Source organism: Salmo salar, chromosome ssa19 (genome assembly GCF_905237065.1).
Source record: "Salmo salar chromosome ssa19, Ssal_v3.1, whole genome shotgun sequence".
Taxonomy (NCBI): Eukaryota; Metazoa; Chordata; class Actinopteri; order Salmoniformes; family Salmonidae; genus Salmo; species Salmo salar.
This window is the reverse complement of record NC_059460.1, coordinates 45,218,725-45,239,976: the sequence shown is the minus strand read 5'-3', so window position 1 is coordinate 45,239,976 and position 21,252 is coordinate 45,218,725. Positions and strand designations below refer to the sequence as shown.

Genomic DNA, 21,252 nt, shown 5'->3' with positions numbered 1-21,252 from the left:
ACAACACGGCTACACCTGTGACAAATGCCAAGGGGGGTAAATACTTTCGTAAGCCACTGTATTTTATATAGCTGTGTCGTGACTATACTTTCATTAATCTGATGACTGTTATTTATCTCATCAACTAACTATGATTAATTGTTACCCAATTAAATGAATCATGTAACAATGAACTCATTAGGATTTGGGGCACCACACGAGCGGTTCTTTAAAGAGTTACCATCTCCCGAATTAAACTCTGAAGTTCTTTACCTATCACATTCATAAACAGTCAACTTATTGATCATAACCTCGTATCATATCATCATTCTGAACAGTCATAACCTTCTGCATCTGCAAAAACCTGAGCCTTACTTATGATACAGTACTACACACATTGTTTTTTATAATTTATTTACTAACCAACTAAATGCTAACACAGGATAAACATACACAAATAATACATTCAAAACTGGTCCCTATCGAACTGACACAATATGGTGGTTTGTTACAAAAGATATGGAGGGGGGGCAGAGAGGGACAGAGACATAATTCTTTGGTACATTTAGAAACTAGTTATCATATACTTTGCAAATGAACCGCCACCCTCTTTGAGAAAGAAATCATGAATGTACTTACGTGAAATGTCTTGGTTCTTTGTGTATTTCTGTCAGAACCAGGCCTTCTTGGAAAGGGTGTTGGGCCTTTTTGCTTTTTGGGGCATGCTTGTAAGGCTCTGATTGTCCAAAAGGGGTCCCCACCCGTCTTCTACTGTTGTTCTCCTCTGCTGTCATCCGGAATCTGGTGACTTGTTGTGTAGTCCTGAACATATCTACAGAGTTTATTCTACTTCCATTCACTCTGGAAAATGCTCCTTTGAAGATAGGCTAGCCAGCCATGTTGATGGTTCCCAATGGGGTGATAAGAGTAGTAGAATACGATGGTTTGAAGAGAGTAGTAGAATGATCCCACTTAAATTAGCTTTTCTGTTCCGTCAGCCTGACAGGCTCTCTGACATCACTCAGGGGCGTGGCTTGTCACTCGTACAAAGTTATGTAAAACGATTATCTTTTATGGCTCCTAAAATCATATCTCTCTCTTAACCTTTCTGGGAAGGGGGTTCCTCTAGCGGAACACCTGGCCTACAGCCAGTGAAATTGCAGGGCGCCAAATTCAAACAACAGAAATCTCATAATTAAAATTCCTCAGAAATACAGGTATTATACACCATTTTTTTTAGGGGTGGATCAGCTTAATATTGCAGAAAGAATATTGCTTCCATCAATGTAATTGTCTGCATCATTTCCAATCCCCCATATATTTTTGGGGTAAATATATATATCCATACACGCATGCATACATATACACATATATACATACACATACCTATATAGACATACATACTTTTTTAAAGAATATACCTTTATTATTATTCCCTGCAAACCCTACCACCCTTCCCCTATTGGAGTAAACTAATAAACACTTCGGCTTTTACCTTCAATTTATTCGTATTATACATATTTAACAAACAAAGTCTATTTTGTTTGTTTTTAGTCCTTCCTCTATTTCTGATGTCGATCCAGTTTGATTTCTATTTGTAACTGTGCTATTTCCCAAAAGTTCTGAACCTATATACATTTTACAGACCCCGTATGTTTTACATTGTTTATCTTGTTCTTAGTCCCACCCTTCAGCTCCATTCAAGCCCTCCCATCTATCTCTCAACATCATCCATTTCGGATTTCTATTTGCCATATATTTTCAACTGTGCTGTGATGCTTCAATTGAACCTTTCTATTCTCATAACTTCTACAGATTGTAAATAAAAAATAACATTTTTGCTAAAATAATTATTATAATATTGATTGATTGACTATGGCTTTTCAAATCACCCAGTATTGCTATCTGGAGCGTTAGTTCTAGGCAAATGTTGCAATTCTTCAGCCATTCCTGGACCTGTGACCAAAAATGAGCTACATATGGACAATACCAAAATAAATTATCTAATGACTCTGCCTCCGCACAACAGAATCTGCAGAGCTGGGAAGATTGTATCCCCCATATATATAACATTCTATTAGTTGCAAGAATTTTGTATAGTAAAAATTCGAAGTTTTGAATCCGTCGTTGTTTTGCGTATCAATTCATAAACCATGTGCCATGGAATGGGTACATCGAAAATCTCTTCCCAACTATTTTGCAATTTATATGGCACAGCTGTCAGTTTTTTGGTCCTTAAATGAAATTGGTATATGTTTTTATTTATCACACTTTTCTTTAACCATTTATGTTCTTTAATACAGGGCCGACATACAAGTTCCTTACTTTTTTCCCCTTCTACTTGCCTCTTCCATTTTTGTGGTAATGCTGCAATTAATTGGTTGTGATTTTGGGTAGAGCAGACATTTTCATATGTCTGTGTTAGCTGCATGTGTGACATACCCTACACCAGTCCTATTCATAATATAATTCACAAAAATTATACCTTTTTTAAAAATGTCTACTATATTTGAATTTAACCACAATATTTGTTGTATTATTTGTTCTGTCCTTTCAGGTGGATTAAACTGAAATTGCAACCAACTTTCTAAGGCTTGTTTAAAAAAATAAAGATATTTTGGAGATCATTTCCTTTTCAAACAACCGAAAGTGGGCAGGTGTAATCTGAATAAAGGGGAAAAAAGAAAAAGAAAGAAAGAAAAAGGCCCTTCTTGAACATAGGATGAGACATTTTGTACCAATTTACTAGAAAACCAGTTTGGATTTAAGTATAACTTTGGTATGACTGATGCCTTTAGTGAGAGGTCTAATGCTTTAATATTTAATAATTTCTGCCCTCCGAATTCAGATTCGTTATATAAATAGGCCCTTTTCATTTTATCTGGCTTGCCGTTCCAAATAAAATTGAATCTTTAGGTGTAGGCAAAACCATAAGCAAATAGGTAAACTGTGATATGACTAAAGAGTTAATCAGGGTGATTTTTCCACAAATAGACAGGTATTTTCCTTTCCATGGTAGCAAGATCTTATCTACTTTTGCTAACTTTCTATAAAAATGTATTGGAATGAGATAATTTCTTTCTTTTGGGATTTGTATACCGAGTATGTCCACGTCAGACCATTTAATTGGTAAACTACATTGTAATGTAAAATTTGCATTTTTTAGTGATCCAATACGTAATATTGTACACTTATCATAATTTGGTTTTAATCCAGAGAGGATAGAAAAAGTATCTAGATCCTCTATGAGGCCGTGGAGAGACTCTATTTGTGGTTTTAAAAGAAAACATGAATCATCGGCGTACAATGACACCTTAGTTTTTAAGCCATGGATTTCTAATATCTTAATATTATTGTTTGATCTAATCTTAACAGCTAACATTTCGATGGAAATAATAAATGAATATGCCGATACTGGACAACCTTGTTTTACTCCTCTAGATAGTTTAAAACTTTCAGAGATGTAGCCATTATTTACTATTTTACACCTAGGGTTACTATACTTAACTTTAACACATTTTATAAGAGATTCCCCAAAATTGAAATATTCTAGGCATTTATATATAAACTCCAGTCGTACTTTATCAAAAGCCTTTTCAAAATCAGCTATGGAAACCAGGCCTGGTGTCCCCGATATTTCATAGTATTCTATTGTTTCCAGTACTTGTCTTATATTATCTCCAATGTATCATCCATGTAAAAAACCTGTCTGATTGGGATGAATAATATCTGACAATACTTTTTTAATTATGCGCCAAGCATTTTGCTAGGATTTTTGCATCAAAACACTGAAGTGTAAGAGGTCTCCAATTTTTTAAATGGACTGGATCTTTATATATACCATTTGGGTCCTGTTTCAGTAATAATGATATCAGACCTTCTTGTTGTGTGTCTGATAATCTACCGTTTATATAGGAGTGGTTAAAACATGCTAATAATGGTCCTTTGAGTATATAAAAAAAAGTTTTGTATACTTCCACTGGTATGCCATCCAGCCCTGGAGTTTTACCATCCTTAAAGGCCCCAATTGCATCAAGCAGTTCCTCCTCTGTAATTTGGCCTTCACATGAGTCATTCTGTACAGATGTTAATTTTACATTATTATTAGGAAAAAAATCCATACAATTAGTTTCAGTTAGTGGAGATGGAGGAGCCCGAAACGAAAACATATTCTTAAAGTACTTTACTTCCTCTTTCAAAATATAATTTGGTGAATCATATCGTGACTCCATCATTTGTAACAAGTTTTAATACATTTTTTTGGTAGCATTTCTATATTCAAGATTGAAAAATAATTTGGTGCATTTTTCCCCATATTCCATCCAGTTCGCTTTATTTTTATAATATATTACACTGGATCTTTCTTGAATAAGTTCCTCCATTTCTTTTTGTTTTTCCTCTAACTTATTCTGTGCCTCTATGGTACCGTTTTTATTGCTAACTAACTGTACTGTTAGTCCTTCAATTTCCTTTGTTAATATGGACTCTTTTGATCTAAATTGCTTTTGTTTTATAGATGAGTACTGAATTGCATGGCCTCTAAAGGCACACTTAAAAGTGTCCCATACAATAAAGGGATCTGCTGTACCTATGTTATGTCTGAAAAAGTCAGTTATAAATTCTTCTGTCCTAGTTCTAAACAATTTATCATCTTGTAGGCTTTGATTAAATTTCCAATATCCTCGCCCACGTGGAAATTCTGTAAGAGTAATATATATGCAAATTATGTGATGATCCAAACCGCATTATGTCCCCTATCAACACTTTTTAAACTTTTGGTGCCAGAGAGAATGGCATCAGAATGTAGTCAAGACGACTAGCTTGATTAAGCCTCCGCCATGTATATCTCACTAGGTCAGGGTATTTAAGTCTGCATATATCCACTAATTCCAAAATATCCATGACATTCATGATTTCCTTAAGTGCCTGAGGGTGATAGTTTGTAGTGTGATTTCCTTTCCAGTCCATAGAGGTATTTAAGACCGTATTAAAATCTCCCACCATAATAATAGAGTCTAGTGTTGCTTGTAGAGTTGATAAAATTCTTATATATATTTTCAAAGAAGCTTGGATCATCATTATTCGGACCGTAGAGGTTAATAAGGCATATCTGTTTATTGTCCAATAACAGATTTAAAATAATCCATCCATAAATCGGACAGTGTGGTTAACCTCTATGGGCTTGCGTCCCACCTACTCAACAGCCAGTGTAATCCCGTGGCGCGTTATTCAAATTCCTCAAAAATGCAAAAACTTCAATTTTTCAAACATATGACAATTTTACACCATTTTAAAGATAAGACTCTCGTTAATCTAACCACACTGTCCGATTTCAAAAAGGCTTTACAACGAAAGCAAAACATTAGATTATGTCAGCAGAGTACCCAGCCAGAAATAATCAGACACCCATTTTTCAAGCTAGCATATAATGTCACATAAACCCAAACCACAGCTAAATGTAGCACTAACCTTTGATGATCTTCATCAGATGACAACCCTAGGACATTATGTTATACAATACATGCATGTTTTGTTCAATCAAGTTCATATTTATATAAAAAAAACAGCTTTTACATTAGCATGTGACTAGCATGTGACTAGCATTCCCACCGAACACTGCCGGTGAATTTACTAAATTACTCACGATAAATGTTCACAAAAAGCATAACAATTATTTTAAGAATTATAGATACAGAACTCCCCTATGCACTCGATATGTCCGATTTTAAAATAGCTTTTCGGTGAAAGCACATTTTGCAATATTCTCAGTATATAGCCCGGCATCACAGGGCTAGCTATTTAGACACCCAGCAAGTTTAGCACTCATCAAAGTCAGATTTACTATAAGAAAAATGTTATTACCTTTGCTGTCTTCGTCAGAATGCACTCCCAGGACTTCTACTTCAATAACAAATGTTGGTTTGGTTCAAAATAATCCATAGTTATATCCAAACAGCGGCGTTTTGTTCGTGCGTTCAAGACACTATCCGAAAGGGTAAATAAGGGTGACGAGCATGGCGCAATTCGTGACAAAAAAATTCTAAATATTCCATTACCGTACTTCGAAGCATGTCAACCGCTGTTTAAAATCAATTTTTATGCCATTTTTCTCATAAAAAAGCGATAATATTCCGACCGGGAATCTGCGTTTAGGTAAACAGACGAAAGAAAATAAAGCATTCGGTCGACTCGGGCACGCGCCTAAGCCCATAATACTCTGATCGGCCACTTGCCAAAAGCGATAATGTGTTGCAGCCAGAGCCTGCCTCGATATCGTTCAGCTTTTTCCCGGGCTCTGAGAGCCTATGGGAGCCGTAGGAAGTGTCACGTTATTGCAAAGATCCTCAGTCTTCAATAAAAAGAGCCAAGATGAAACACAATTTGTCAGACAGGCCACTTCCTGCATGGAATCTTCTCAGGTTTTGGGCTGCCATATGAGTTCTGTTATACTCACAGACACCATTCAAACAGTTTTAGAAACTTTAGGGTGTTTTCTATCCAAAGCCAATAATTATATGCATATTCTAGTTACTTGGCAGGAGTAGTAACCAGATTAAATCGGGTACGTTTTTTTTCCGGCCGTGTCAATACTGCCCCCTAGCCCTAACAGGTTAGATAAAGGAGAGTCTTGTCTTTAAAATGCTGTGAAATAGTCATATGTTTGAAAAATTGAAGTTTTTGTATTTTTGAGGAATTTGTAATTCGCGCCACGCCTATCATTGGATATTGGAGCAGGTGTTCCGCTAGCGGAACGTCTAGATGTAAGAGGTTATTAACTAGGCAACCTGAACAAATTCTTATTTTCAATGACGGCCTAGGAACAGTGGGTTAACCCCTGTGCGGCCTCCGTCCCGTATGCACAAATAACCAAGAAACAGCTAAATGCAGCACTAACCTTTGACAATCTTCATCAGATGACACACCAAGGACATCATGTTACACAATACATGCATTCTTTTGTTCGATAAAGTTCATATTTATATATAAAAACAGCATTTTACATCGGTGCGTAACGTTGACTAACTATTTTCCCTCAAATGCATCCGATGAAACAGAGCTACAATTTACTAAATTACTATTCGAAAACATTTTTAAAATGTAATATTGTCATTCTAAGATTTATAGATGAATATCTCTTGAAAGCACCTGTAATGCCAGATTTAAAATTAACTTTACTGGGTAATCATACTTTGCGATGAAAGGGGATGCGATACTCTGAAAAATAGGCTAACGTTACAGGTCAGCGCCATCTTGGAACAATCGCATATCACATCTAGTCTTGTATACTATTGTCAATAATCCCTTACCTTTGGTTGTCTTCATCAGAAAGCACTTCCAGAAATCCCAGGTCCACAACAAATGAATTTTCGTTCGAAAAAATTACTCCTTTATGTTCCAAGAGCTTGTTCTTGTTAGCGCATCTGAAGGCTGATCCAAATGCTCCGTCGGCCGCGGGACAGCCATTTCGAGAAAATGCATTTTTTTCCCATTTAGGTTCGTTCAAACATGTCAAACGTTGTATAACATAAATCTTCAGAGCGTTTTTCAACAAGAGAGCCAATAAGATTCGAGGGGGACGATTGCATTGTGTTTCAAAACGTTTCGAAAGGGGAGGGTAACCAGGGGCGCCGGCGTCATAATGGTGATGGCCATCTCCGTGTGACCACGTTCCACTGCGTCTCATTCATTCAGTTTTCACAGTCGAAGGCTCAAATCACTTTGTAAAGACTGGGGACATCTAGTGGAAGCAATAGGAAGTGCTCAATGAACCATAGCTCACGGTGTGATTAATAGGCAATGTGATGAAGTTGAGTTCGCAATTCAGAATTGCACTTCCTGTTTCGATCTGTCTCGGGGTTTTGACTGCCATATGAGTTCTGTTATACTCACAGACACCATTCAAACAGTTTTAGAAACTTTAGGGTGTTTTCTATCCACAAGTATTAATTATATGCATATGCTAGCTTCTGAGTTTCAGTAGTAGGCCGTTTAAAATGGGCACAAATTTTTTTCAAACTGCGCTGTGGCGCCCCCTATCCTAGGCGACCGTCAAGAGGTTAACTGCCTTGTTCAGGGGTAGAATGGCAGATTTGTACCTTGTTAGCTAGGGGATTCGAACTTGCAAGCTTTCGGTTACTAGCCCAACACTCTAACCACTAGGCTACACTGCCACCCCGTAAATGTAAATGGAAAAATGGAAACTTTCAAAGAACAATGTGTAATATGTTGCTGCATGGGTAATTCCACTAATATACTGTACATTAGATTACAGTAACATTTTGTGTGTGCGTGTGTGTGCAGTGCACTATGAACTGAAATGATTGAGAGAGAGAGAGAGAGAGAGAGAGAGAGAGAGAGAGAGAGAGAGAGAGAGAGAGAGACCACCTCACATCTCTCCTGATGCTGCAATATGCTGTGGGCTGCAGTCTTAACCCACACTGCTATCTATCACACACACACAGCACTATCTATCAGTCAGTCACAGTTCGTTCAGTGCTGGATAACTCCCACTGCAGCTAGCCTCTCTGTGAGGCCCCAGAGAATAGAATTACAACACTAACTGACAAATGTCATCAGAAAGAGACTGAGCTGAGTTGACTGATTCATATGATGACAGATGGGAGAGAGAAAGAGAGAAGCTGAAGCATGGACAGATAAGGAGAGTAGATTGTGGTTTTAGCAGTAGGAAGAAATACTCCGCATCTACTGATACGGTTAATAATGATATTATTTTATCCTTTAACGAATAAAATAGGATCTGATCCTACATCTGCAGTTAAAGGCCATTGATGGGTTTCCTATGGATGAAATTAAGCAAACAATAGTCTCTTTTATGTGTCTGTGTGTTTTTTGCCTGAACTTTGTTGTAAGATTATTGTGTTGTATTGCAAACTTTGACGGGGCAAACAAATCCAACAGGCTAATGGCTATTATATCCGTAGAACAATACTAATTAAGTCATTATATATCTATTATAGTGCTATAAAACTGGGGAGGGTTTAATTTTCTATTGTAAGGCTACTGATGTCAGTCTGATGGACAGAGGGGAAAATAAGGGAGGGAGAGAGAAAGAGAGAGAGAGAATTGTATGCAGTAGGGAGGAGAGTGAGAATTAATCTGAGGACAAGCTTTTGGGCTTGTCCTCTAGCTAAATCTTTTCAACTATCTCCTCCACCTCTCCCTTCCTCACTCGCTCCTTGCAGATCCCTCCCTCCAACTCAACCTCCCAAGCCTCCCTTCAGTTCCTCCTTTCTTCGCATACCCCTTACTTCCTCTCTCACTCCCTCCCACTCCAGGCAGTAAACCTGTCAAACTTCATTGACCAGCCAGGTGGTGCAGAGAGAGAGTGGGTGAGAGAGTGTCAGAGAGAGAAAGAGAGAGTGGGTGAGAGAGTGTGAGAGAGTGTGTGAGTGAGAGAGAGAGAGAGAGAGAGAGAGAGAGAGAGAATGAGAGACATATTTTTAATGGTTTATTTAACTTTTGTTTATTATCGATTTCACTTGCTTTGGCATTGTAAACATATATTTCCCATGCCATTAATGCCCTTTGAATTGAATTGAGAGAGAGAGAGAGACTGCACACTGCCCACAAAATGAGGTGGAAACTGAGCTGCACTTCCTAACCTCCTGCCAAATTTATGACCATATTAGAGACACATATTTCCCTCAGATTATACAGACCCACAAGGAATTCAAAAACAAATCCGATTTTGATAAACTCCCATATCTATTCGGTGAAATACCACAGTGAGAAATCACAGCAGCAATATGTGTGACCTGTTGCCACAAGAAAAGGACAACCAGTGAAGAACAAACACCATTGGAAATACAACCCATATTTATGTTTATTTATTTTCCCTTTTGTACTTTATCTATTTGCACATAATATGACCGGTGAAATGTCTTTATTCTTTTGGAACTTTTGTGAGTGTAATATTTACTGTACATTTGTACGGTTTATTTCACTTTTGTATATTATCTACTTCACTTGCTTTGGCAATGTTAACATATGTTTCCCATGCCAATAAAGCCCTTAAATTGAATTGAAATTGAAATTGAATTGAGAGAGATATAAGAGAGAGAGAGACAGAGAGAAAGGGGGAGAGAGAGAGATAGAGACAGAGAGAGACACAGAGAGAGAGAGAGCGGAGAGAGAGAGAGAGAGAGAGAGAGGGAGACCGGGGAGTGGGAGGCGAACAGTTACAGTGCCATAGGTAGGTTGCTGATATGATTACCTTCTCTGTGTCTTTGTTTATATCCTTGTATGCGCCTGGCTCTCTGAAAGTACACTGGTAATCTGACATGTCAGCTAAGAATGGAAGATAGAAAATAAGAAACATGCTGTACCCTTCAAGAGACAAAGAAGGACAGAACCAGAGACAGAGTGTTGAGTTGGATGTCTCCAGTATCGCTCTATCCCTCCCTCCCTCCCTCTCTCTCTCATTATCCCTCCCTCTCTCCCTCCCACCCTCCCTCCCTCCCTCCCTCCCTCTCACCCTCCCTCCCCCTCTTTCTCTCCTCTCTCTGTGCAACCCCCTCTACTCCACTGCAATGCTTCTAAGAACTCCCACAGCCACTCACAGTCACTGCAGTAGATCATACACGCCTTTCCTCTCAGAAGGTTAAGAACATCCATTATCTTATAGTCTTGTCTTTATAACGTCCTCCTCCCTCAATGACCAGTGAGTCACTCTGCTGTTGATGTTTGAAGAGGGATACACAGTGGCATATGCTCGCTGGTCGCCTAGGGTGTGTGTGTGTGTGTGTGTGTGTGTGTGTGTGTGTGTGTGTGTGTGTGTGTGTGTGTGTGTGTGTGTGTGTGTGTGTGTGTGTGTGTGTGTGTGTGTGTGTGTGTGTGTGTGTGTGTGCATGTCCGTCGGACACACTTATTACATCCAGACACACTCAGACAAGTTGAGGAAATTGACAAGCACGGAAATGAGAAATGAGACATTAGTAAAGTAATTAGAGATTATGTTTTACATTTACTCTGTGATTGATCGCATGTTAATGTAGTTCCTTATGACGGTCTCACTCTCAGCGCAGATAGCATGCATAGACCATAGAGCAGGGATATTCAACTCTTAAAGGCGTCTGCATTGACCGTGCAGCATTTACGGTGATACGGCCTGTGCAGAAGTCAGGGCCTTCATACTGCTTGCACTTCGCCGAGCAGCACAGAGCTGTTGTCAAGGAAGAGAGTTTGTGTTTATATAGGACCTCCCGCCCCCGCCCCCACCTACCATCAACCAATCATGTCAATGTGAGCTATACGGAGCCCTCCGCATTGTTACAACATTTTGCCTCCGGAGGCTTTGCATTTTTGGATCTTTCCCTAGAAGGTCTACTGCTGCTTTTCTGTTCTACCAGATCAGTAATTGTGCCCACCTGGTGTCCCAGGTCTAAATCAGTCCCTAATTAGAAGGGAATCACCCACATGTTGTCCCAGGTCTAAATCAGTCCCTAATTAGAAGGGAAGAATAAAATAAAGCAATAGAAGTGGATCCAATGTTCATATTTGAATTTGAGGGAAATAGAGGATTTTGTACAGTTTGCGGTAAGCAAGACATTTTAGAGTGGACTATGGCATGCCACTAACAGTGTTTGTGTTGGTTTTGTTCTAGGATGCTGGAGTACTCTCTGAACCTGCAGAACGTCAGTTTCTCGGCAGTGAGAACGGTTCGAGTTCTGAGACCCCTTCGAGCCATCAACAGAGTGCCTAGTGAGTAACAACCCCTCTCCACTCCTTCCCTCCACTCCTCTGCCCTTACTGAAACCAAACAGTGCCATGGTTATTGGCCAAGGCTAATTTCTCTGTTCATCTTTGATGAGGCTGATTTGTCTTGGCTCTGATTCCACTTCGACCTTCCTGTGTCATATCTCTCTCTCTCTCTCTCTCTCTCTCTCTCTCTCTCTCTATTTCAAATCACATCAAATTGTACTGGTCGCATACACATACAGTATTTAGCAGATGTTACTGCAGCAACATTTGAATTTCTGTTTTTTACATTGGATAAAATTAGAGACTCAGAGCTACACAATGACATATCAGCTGCATTTGAGGAAACAATGGAAAAGTAATTCTGCTTTGAAAGTTGATCAACTTGTAAACTCACTTTCGAGAAAACTGTCTTTCAACGTTTTGGTACTACTATTGTAGAGCCCTTTATCTACACCCATTCAGCATTGTTCACACCCTCTTAAGCCTTAGCCCCACCCATCTCTTTAAGGGTTGATCCAACTGTTCTGTACAAACTTGCCAGGTACTTCCAGACATCTAAGAGAGAGAGAATAGCTCACAGAACATTACTCGCCCTATCGCTCTATCTGTGGTTTCTCGTTAAGAAATGTAGCTAGATAGCTAGCTAGGTAAACAATGAGTCCCAACGCATGACGTAACGTTAGCTAGCGACTCAGCCAGCTAATGTTAGCTAGCTAACAGTACACTTGAAATTAAACAACTTTCTGTCAAAATTAGAAACGTGTAATATCTGATAATCTTACCAGTAAACATCACGGTTGGACGCGTCTCCTGTCTGATGCTGTTCATGGTTGCCTTAGTTTGACGATGTAATCCAGAGTGGTGTTTTCTCCATCTCCTTAGCTATTATACTCCAATTCCACTGATTTAAACCTCGTGGAAAGCATACACATAACATTAGCTAGTGAGCCAGCCAGCTAACGTTAGCTAGCTAACAGTACACTTGACATTAGGTTTATGCAGTTTTACGAAGCAATACATTTTTTTTCTAAACGCCGCGTTCGACACGATTATCTAAACATACTGACCAGCTCTAATAGACAGACGCGTGCTATATGGTAGACCAATCCAAACTCATCTCTCGGCATATCCAGCCCACTCATTATCTCAGCCAATCATGGCTTGCGGGAAGGTTGCCCGCTTTTTCTGTGGCTAAACCAACTAGGCTCCTAATTTAACAATTGTTTTTCGTATTTACAGATGGCATACAAGTTTGACATTAAGGCACATGAAAGTTCACATGTTCAACAAGGCATTTCTGCCCAAAAACACATTTTGATGAAAACATGTTTTTAACGTTCAAACAGCTCTCATGTGAAGTCGTGACATATGCCTAGTTTCCTGAATTGGGCCACATATTAGGATGAGCAATGTCAGAGTGACATTGACTAGAATACAGTGTATATATACATATATATATATATGAAATATATATATATATATGAAATTAGTAATTAGTAAAACAGTATGTAAACATTATTAAAGTAACCAGTGTTCCATGTCTATGTACAGTACATAGGTCAGCAACATCTAAGGTGCAGGGATGTGTAACCGGCTAATGTAGCCAGTGACTAAGTTCAGGGCAAGTTACTGGGTGGAGGCCGGTAAGTATGATGGCCTTGAGATAGAAGCTGTTTTTCAGTCTCTAGGTCCCAGCTTTGATGCACCTGTGCTGACCTCGCCTTCTGGATGATAGCGGGGTGAACAGGCAGTGGCTCAGATGGTTGTTGTCCTTGATGATATTTTTGGCCTTCCTGTGACATCGGGTGCTGTAGGCGTCCTGGAGGGTAGTGTGCCCCTGGTGATGCATTGTGTCTCTCTCTCTCTCGATCCTCTCTCACTCTCCCTCCATTTTTCTTTCTCCACCATGCTCCACATTAGTCTTTAATGAGTCCAGATTGAATTGAATTCTGTAATAAATATATTATTGTAACTGTGTTAATGTATGCAGTCCATTCAGTACTGTAACTGTGATGATGTATGCAGCCCATTCAGTACTGTGTTGATGTATGCAGCCCATTCATTACTGTAACTGTGTTGATGTATGCAGCCCATTCAGTACTGTAACTGTGTTGATGTATGCAGCCCATTCAGTACTGTGTTGATGTATGCAGCCCATTCAGTACTGTAACTGTGTTGATGTATGCAGCCCATTCAGTACTGTAACTGTGTTGATGTATGCAGCCCATTCATTACTGTAACTGTGTTGATGTATGCAGCCCATTCATTACTGTAACTGTGTTGATGTATGCAGCCCATTCAGTACTGTAACTGTGTTGATGTATGCAGCCCATTCAGTACTGTGTTGATGTATGCAGCCCATTCAGTACTGTAACTGTGTTGATGTATGCAGCCCATTCACTCCTGTAACTGTGTTGATGTATGCAGCCCATTCAGTACTGTAACTGTGTTGATGTATGCAGCCCATTCAGTACTGTGTTGATGTATGCAGCCCATTCAGTACTGTAACTGTGTTGATGTATGCAGCCCATTCAGTACTGTAACTGTGTTGATGTATGCAGCCCATGCGTTACTGTGTTGATGTATGCAGCCCATTCAGTACTGTAACTGTGTTGACGTATGCAGCACATTCATTACTGTAACTGTGTTGATGTATGCAGCCCATTTAGTACTGTAACTGTGTTGACGTTTGCAGCCCATTCAGTACTGTGTTGATGTATGCAGCCCATTCAGTACTGTTACTGTGTTGATGTATGCAGCCCATTCAGTACTGTAACTGTGTTGATGTATGCAGCCCATTCGTTACTGTGTTGACGTATGCAGCCCATTCAGTACTGTAACTGTGTTGATGTATGCAGCCCATTCAGTACTGTAACTGTGACGTATGCAGCCCATTCATTACTGTAACTGTGTTGACGTATGCAGCCCATTCAGTACTGTAACTGTGTTGACGTATGCAGCCCATTCAGTACTGTTACTGTGTTGATGTATGCAGCCCATTCAGTAATGTAACTGTGTTGATGTATGCAGCCCATTCACTTCTGTGTTGATGTATGCAGCCCATTCAGTACTGTGTTGATGTATGCAGCCCATTCACTACTATTACTGTGTTGATGTATGCAGCCCATTCAGTACTGTTACTGTGTTGATGTATGCAGCCCATTCCCATCCTCCTCATGTACTCTGTACTCCTCATCCCTCTCACTCAACCCCAGGCCTCCACCCATTACACCCACCACCACCTACTGTATGCTGCCCAGGTGGGTGAGTGGTCCAGTACATATGACTCTCATGCCCCGTGGTGTGTCAAGGGCCCTCTGCAATTTTGGACTCATGTCAATCAAATCTTTGGTGACACATGCACACACTCTCTCTTTCTCTCTTTCTCTCTCTGTTTCTCTCCTCTCCTCTCTTCTCTCTCTCTCTCTCATTAGGTAGTCCATCCCTCAAATCACAGTCCTAATGGTCATTATTAGGATGATAAATTTCCCTGTCCCTCTCCAGTCCCTCTGCAGTCCCTGTCCCTGCTGCGAAAATGTCACTGTGAGGACAGATGGGAAGCGTTGATTTGGAGGTGCGCTATATGTCTTCACAAACCCCCCTCTCCAGTCCCTCTGCAGTCCCTCTCCTGTCCCCCTGCAGCCCCTCTCCAGCCCCTCTCCAGTCCCTCTCCAGTCCCTCTGCAGTCCCTCTCCAGTCCCCCTGCAGCCCCCCTGCAGTCCCTCTCCAGTCCCTCTGCAGTCCCTCTCCAGTCCCTCTCCAGTCCCTCTGCAGTCCCTCTCCAGTCCCCCTGCAGCCCCCTGCAGTCCCTCTCCAGCCCCTCTCCAGTCGCTCTGCAGTCCCTCTGCAGTCTAATTAGGTGGTGAAGGGTTGAGACGCTCAAAATAAATACATCCACCAGTGAGATGATGTCAACAGGGTTAACAAGCTGAGTTGTTTTCAAAACTGAAATGATATTGTAATATCAATATATATTTTTTAAACTGATTGTACAGTTCTCTACTACAATACTCTTCCTTCACTGAAGTCTGTCTCTGTGCCTACTGTGGGTCAGTCTTCCTCACCATAATGGTTGCTCCATCACATGTTATTGTTTATTCTGTCAATTACAGCTTGATTGTTTGTCTCTGCTTCTCCAACTTTTCACTAGAAGTCGTGAGTGTATTACAGTACCTCAGTTGTATCAGGTCTGGACTGCACAGACAGACAGACACACAGACACACACAGACAGATATACAGGCACACAGACAGGCACACAGACAGGCACGCAGACAGGCACGCAGACAGACACTCAGACACACGCACGCTCGCACACACCCCAGACCCACACTCTCTCCCAAACTAGTCTACTTACTGTAGTTGGAATGATGGTGGGACACGGCAGGCCAGTTAGAGAGATGAAAGATACATTCCCTCCCCCTTAGACAAGAGCCCATCACTGACACCAATGAAGGCTCCCACACTGCCATCTGATTGGCTATTATGCTAATGTCCTGTACTCACACCAGGGGGTAGTTAGAGGGCTGTCTTTGGCTGCAGTGGTACCTGAGAACACATGTACACACACACACACACAAACACTTGAATGCAGGTATGCATACATGTTCACACACACACAATTTGCGGTACGGTCACATGCATACATGTTCACACACTTGAATGCAGGTACGCACCCACACACCCACACACACATTCCTAGCAATGTCACCTGTGACGTTTAATTCCTGAGTGAGTCACTGTCATTCTCTCTCACTACTGCAGCTGCTGAGGTCGGCTAGAGGTTCATTATTGTCTAGTAACAGATGATGTGTGTGTGTGTGTGTTTGTGTGTGGAAGGTCACTTTTGCTGGTGGTAATTGGACTGTTGTGAGTGAATGTCAAAATAAAGAGAGTGAGAATGAAAGGGAGGGAGTGATCGAAAGGGGAGTGAGGGAGGAACATGACCATCGACAAGCCACTCCCTCTAGAAATGTCATGTCCATAACCAAGCACCATCCAACCGAGAGTATCATGACTGATAGGCATGCTACAACATAAGAATGTGATTATCACAGACATACAGGCCACTGCTCCAGGACTCCAGGGCTCCACTACTTCAGGGCTCTAGGGCTCCACTGCTCCAGGACTCCAGGGTTCTAGGGCTCCACTGCTCCAGTGCTCCAGGGCTCCACTGCTCCAAGACTCCAGGGCTCCACTGCTCCAGGGCTCCAGGGTTCTAGGGCTCCACTGCTCCAGGGCTCCACTGCTCCAGGGCTCCAGGGCTCCACTGCTCCAGGGTTCTAGGGCTCCAGTGCTCCAGGGCTCCAGGACTCCAGGGCTCCAGGGCTCCAGGACTCCAGGGCTCCACTTCTTCAGGGCTCCAGGGCTCCACTGCTCCAGGGCTCCCATCCTAGTCTTTGTAATCAGCTCTGCTCTGAAATAGGCCTATCAGAGACATCACTCTCATTGTTAAGCCCTTTCCCCACATTGTTATCGAATTGGTGTTAACAACGTGCTTGCTCAAACACACGCACACAGACGTGCACACACACACTAGCGCACATGGATGTATGGACGCACAATTGCACATGTAAACACACATGCACGCAAGGCATGTGCACACTTACACAGCACACACACACACACACCTAACCCCCATACTCTCACATTGTTATCGACTTGGCATTAGCAAGATGGAGCATTTCATCGTGTTCTTCATGCCTCATTAGGCCTCATGTTTGAACTGAGTTGGGGTTCACACTGTCTAGTACTCCACCAGAGTATTGACCTACCTCTCATCTCCTCTCCTCTCGTGATGGGGAAGTTTGGCTCTTTTTACTGGACGCTGATATTTTCAACGAATCTTTGAACTAATTTTGTTCACTTCAGACAGTGATGCCCTCAGCATGCAGGACCTGCTAACGGAAAACGATCAACTGAAAACTCTCGTTCACCCCTACGGGTGCTTATTAGAGCTGTAATTTATGACTTAGACTTGTCAACATATGTTTTAAACTATGTACATGTGTTGATTGCTAGTCATAGAATCAATATTGATATCTTGATACATTTGAAATGAGATCTAGTTGTGGCCGCAGCCGGACTAGATTGTGAATGAATCTTGGCGGACTGCCGTGAGGAAGATAAGCACCATATCGTTCACCGAATACAGCACCCAGGCTGCACCCCAAACCATCTGTTCTCCAGTTGTTGAGCAGTGGCTATGTCCATCCTAACATTCAACAGTCAATTAAGTGGAGTCATTCGAGGAATTGTCATTTGTAAACAATGTATTTTTCTTCTCTATGCTCATGATCTATATGACAGACAGTTGGTGGTCGGAGCACGTCTCTGGAGCCGCTGAGTCGGGAGAACGTGTAGTAGTCCTAGGACTCATTGCGGCCAGCACTAGCAGGTCAAACGAACAGCTAAAATTACCAAGTTGCTCAGAAAAATGAGAATCGTGATTCTCGAGTCAAAAGAGTCATTTACGTCTACATTTGAGTCATTTAGCAGACGCTCTTATGCAGAACAAGCTGTACATCACTCCTCTCCTTGTGGTTTCCTTCCTGTCTGTTGTTTACTCAGCCTTAGATAAACATAATTACAGTAAAACCGTTCTGAGGATGTCCTAGCTGCTAATATTTCCTGTGCCCATATAAGTCGTATTGAGGAGATTGGAGGTCAGTGGGGTTTTAGAGTGGGTACTTCATGTGTAGGCCCATATAAGGAGGTAGTGGAGACAGTGTAGCTCGTAGGAGCTTTAGAAAGGGCATAGTCACCTCTTGGCTTCCGGTTGCTTCTATTGTGTGATGGAGTCTGAAGACAGCTCAGAGGACCCAGAGGACACAAGCTATCCCAGGGGCTTTTGCATCTCTGGAATACAATACAGAATGAACAAGTCATCTTTTGACCTTGAATTTAGCTGGACAAGTATCACATTATGAAGTAGGATGCTTATTTTGTATGTTTACGGAATGTTATGATGGTGATGTTGAGTCATAATATAATTAGAACCTTCAGAGTAGACGTTGTGTAATAACGTGTTGGGGATGTTCTTGGTTAGCTGGGATTACATCTGGTGTCAGGCGGAATACTGTACTACAGCCACCCAAGGGAGGACATGGAATGGGGAGGTGACATTGGTGAGTGGGGTGAATGAGGGCATCAGCTTGCCAGTGATCTCCCTTTGGTCAAATCATTCTCTCAATTACAGTAGGCCCTCTACTGTAACCATCTCACGATATTTAGACTCTATAAAGCAATAGACTATTTTTCCTTAAAGAGATTCAGTTAAAACTTAGGAATAGGGGTCCCGCTAGCGGGACAACTTCCGGTGAAACTGGAGGGTGCGCAAATATTATGGATTTTAAACATTTAGGTACATATAAGTGTCTTATATTGGCTGGAAGCTTAAACTGATATTTCTTATTCGTTTTTGAAGTTACAAGCCTGAAACCTTGTACATAGACTGACACCCTCTGGAAGCCATAGGAATTGCATCCAGTGAGCTTTTTCAATACGATTTTCAAAATGACCTTACTCTTGCATTTCTAAGAGGATCGTCTCTCCCCCAAAAATTGCAGTTGGTTTTTCTTTGCATTTTCTCCTACCATATCTATTGTGTTATATTCTCTTACATTATGTTAACATTTCTACAAACTTGAAAGTGTTTCCTTTCCAATGGTACCAATTATATGCATATCCTGGCTTCAGGGCCTGAGCTACAGGCAATTTACTTTGGGCACGTCATTCAGACAGGAAGTGGAGAAAAAAGGGGCCTAGCCCTAAGAAGTTTTTAATGTATGTTAGTAAATGCTAGTTCTGCTGTAGACCCATGGTAGCCCCCTTATTTATTCCCTCATCAAAACAACACAAGCCAGTAAATTGGGCTTAGATCCTTTGTCAAGGGGTAGTTAGCATTGCCTACGGATTAAACTACAGAAAGATGTGTTTCAACTCCCTCCTCTGAAACTGTGGAGTTCAGTAGACACACAGTGCTGCCAGTGCCAGAGCTGACAGGAGAGACACAGATTTGATGTGCCTGTAAGCAGATGGGCTCCCGTCACAGTCAGTGACCTGGCAGCCATGTTGAAATGGTATGGCCTCTCAACTTGGAACTGGAGGACACACAAAGACAGAGGAGGAGTGAGACGGATATTATTCAAGATGAAATGTCAATCAGATCAGATGGTCAATCAGATATGTTTAGGTTGTTGAGAGAGTGAGAGTGTGTGTCTGGGGTGTTTTTTTGTGTGTGTGCGAGAAAGGGAAGAGAAAGCAAGAGAGCCATGCCTCAAAGGAATGAATATTTTTTTGCAAGATAAATGACATCTTGTTCAATTTGTCATTACACAATTTCCAGCTTTTCCAGCTTTTTTACAATTTGGTTTCATGCATCGATTTAACAACTTGTGTATCCCCTATGACCCATGTTGGCTCATCAACAAGCTATTGCACTAGCATAACAACACAGCAGAAAAACTAATTTAGCAGCCATTTTTTTGCAGAATGCAAGAATGCAGAATGCCGGAAGCTAGGGCACAGTTTCCTATAAGGCCATTCACTTTTAATGAAAAGGGAGCGAGTTGACAGTGTTGGGACTAAGCCCATGTCTTGTATAATGTATTGGAGTGAGCCTCTATGCTTCGTAGGGACCTCACAATAAATTATTATCACGATACTCAATGTATTGCGATTCTCACGATTCTGAATGTATTGCGATTCGATACTGTGATTTTATATTTATATTTCTCAACATATGTCTGCTGCATAGGGACAAGAGAGAGCTGAAGAGAGTGCTGAAAAAAATGTGGCTCCCTATTTAAAAAGGAGATGGAGAACAAGCTATAAAAAAAATGTGACAACTGGTAATTTCAAAAATGTTTTACCTGATGACATCAACACTATGAGATTTGGGTGACGTGGGGAGCGAGAAGATACCCTCTATTGGGCTAAAAACTTGTTGCAATGCTTATTGCTTTTAATCCTACCCTGTGATGTCACAGAGAAGCATTTTTTAAAAGACCTTTCATCTTGTCTTTTTACGCCAGATCATAGAAACGTGTTGTTTTCACATAATGTAGACACTGGTATGGTGCTGGAGATGATGAATATGAGGTTGGCAGGCATTGCTCTTTTTGTGTTAAAGTTTTGGTTTTAGTGGCCGGTTATAAGTGGCACAGTGATCTAAGGCACTGCATCTCAGTGCAAGAGGTGTTATTACAGCCCCTGGTTCAAATCCAGGCTGTATCACATCCGGCTATGATTGGGAGTCCCATAGGGTGGCACACAATTGGCCCAGCATCGTCCGGGTTTGGCCGAGGTAGGCCGTCATTGTAAATAAGAATTTGCTCTTAACTGACTTGCCTAGTTAAATAAAGGTTCAATTAAAAAACATTGTAATCATGTAGTTGACTCGTTAATTTTTGTGTGCGTGTTTTTGTGTTAATATGTGTGTGTTGCATTGCATGGAATTGCTGTTTTATTCGTTTCTGACCACAGAGAAAGAGAGAGAGAGTGCTGTTGTGTGCAGAAAGTGGTCATCATAAAGGGAGTGTTACATTCAACAC

General features: G+C 41.1%; 1 protein-coding gene across 1 annotated transcript in view; it reads left to right on the top strand.

Annotated features, from left to right (window-relative positions):
* LOC106578905 (voltage-dependent T-type calcium channel subunit alpha-1G) overlaps positions 1-21,252 on the top strand; it is a 252,055-nt gene that overhangs the window by 47,947 nt on the left and 182,856 nt on the right. The window contains exon 3 of the mRNA XM_045702368.1: positions 11,603-11,700. Within this exon, the coding sequence (XP_045558324.1) occupies positions 11,603-11,700 (98 nt within the window). The remainder of the gene's footprint in view (positions 1-11,602; positions 11,701-21,252) is intronic.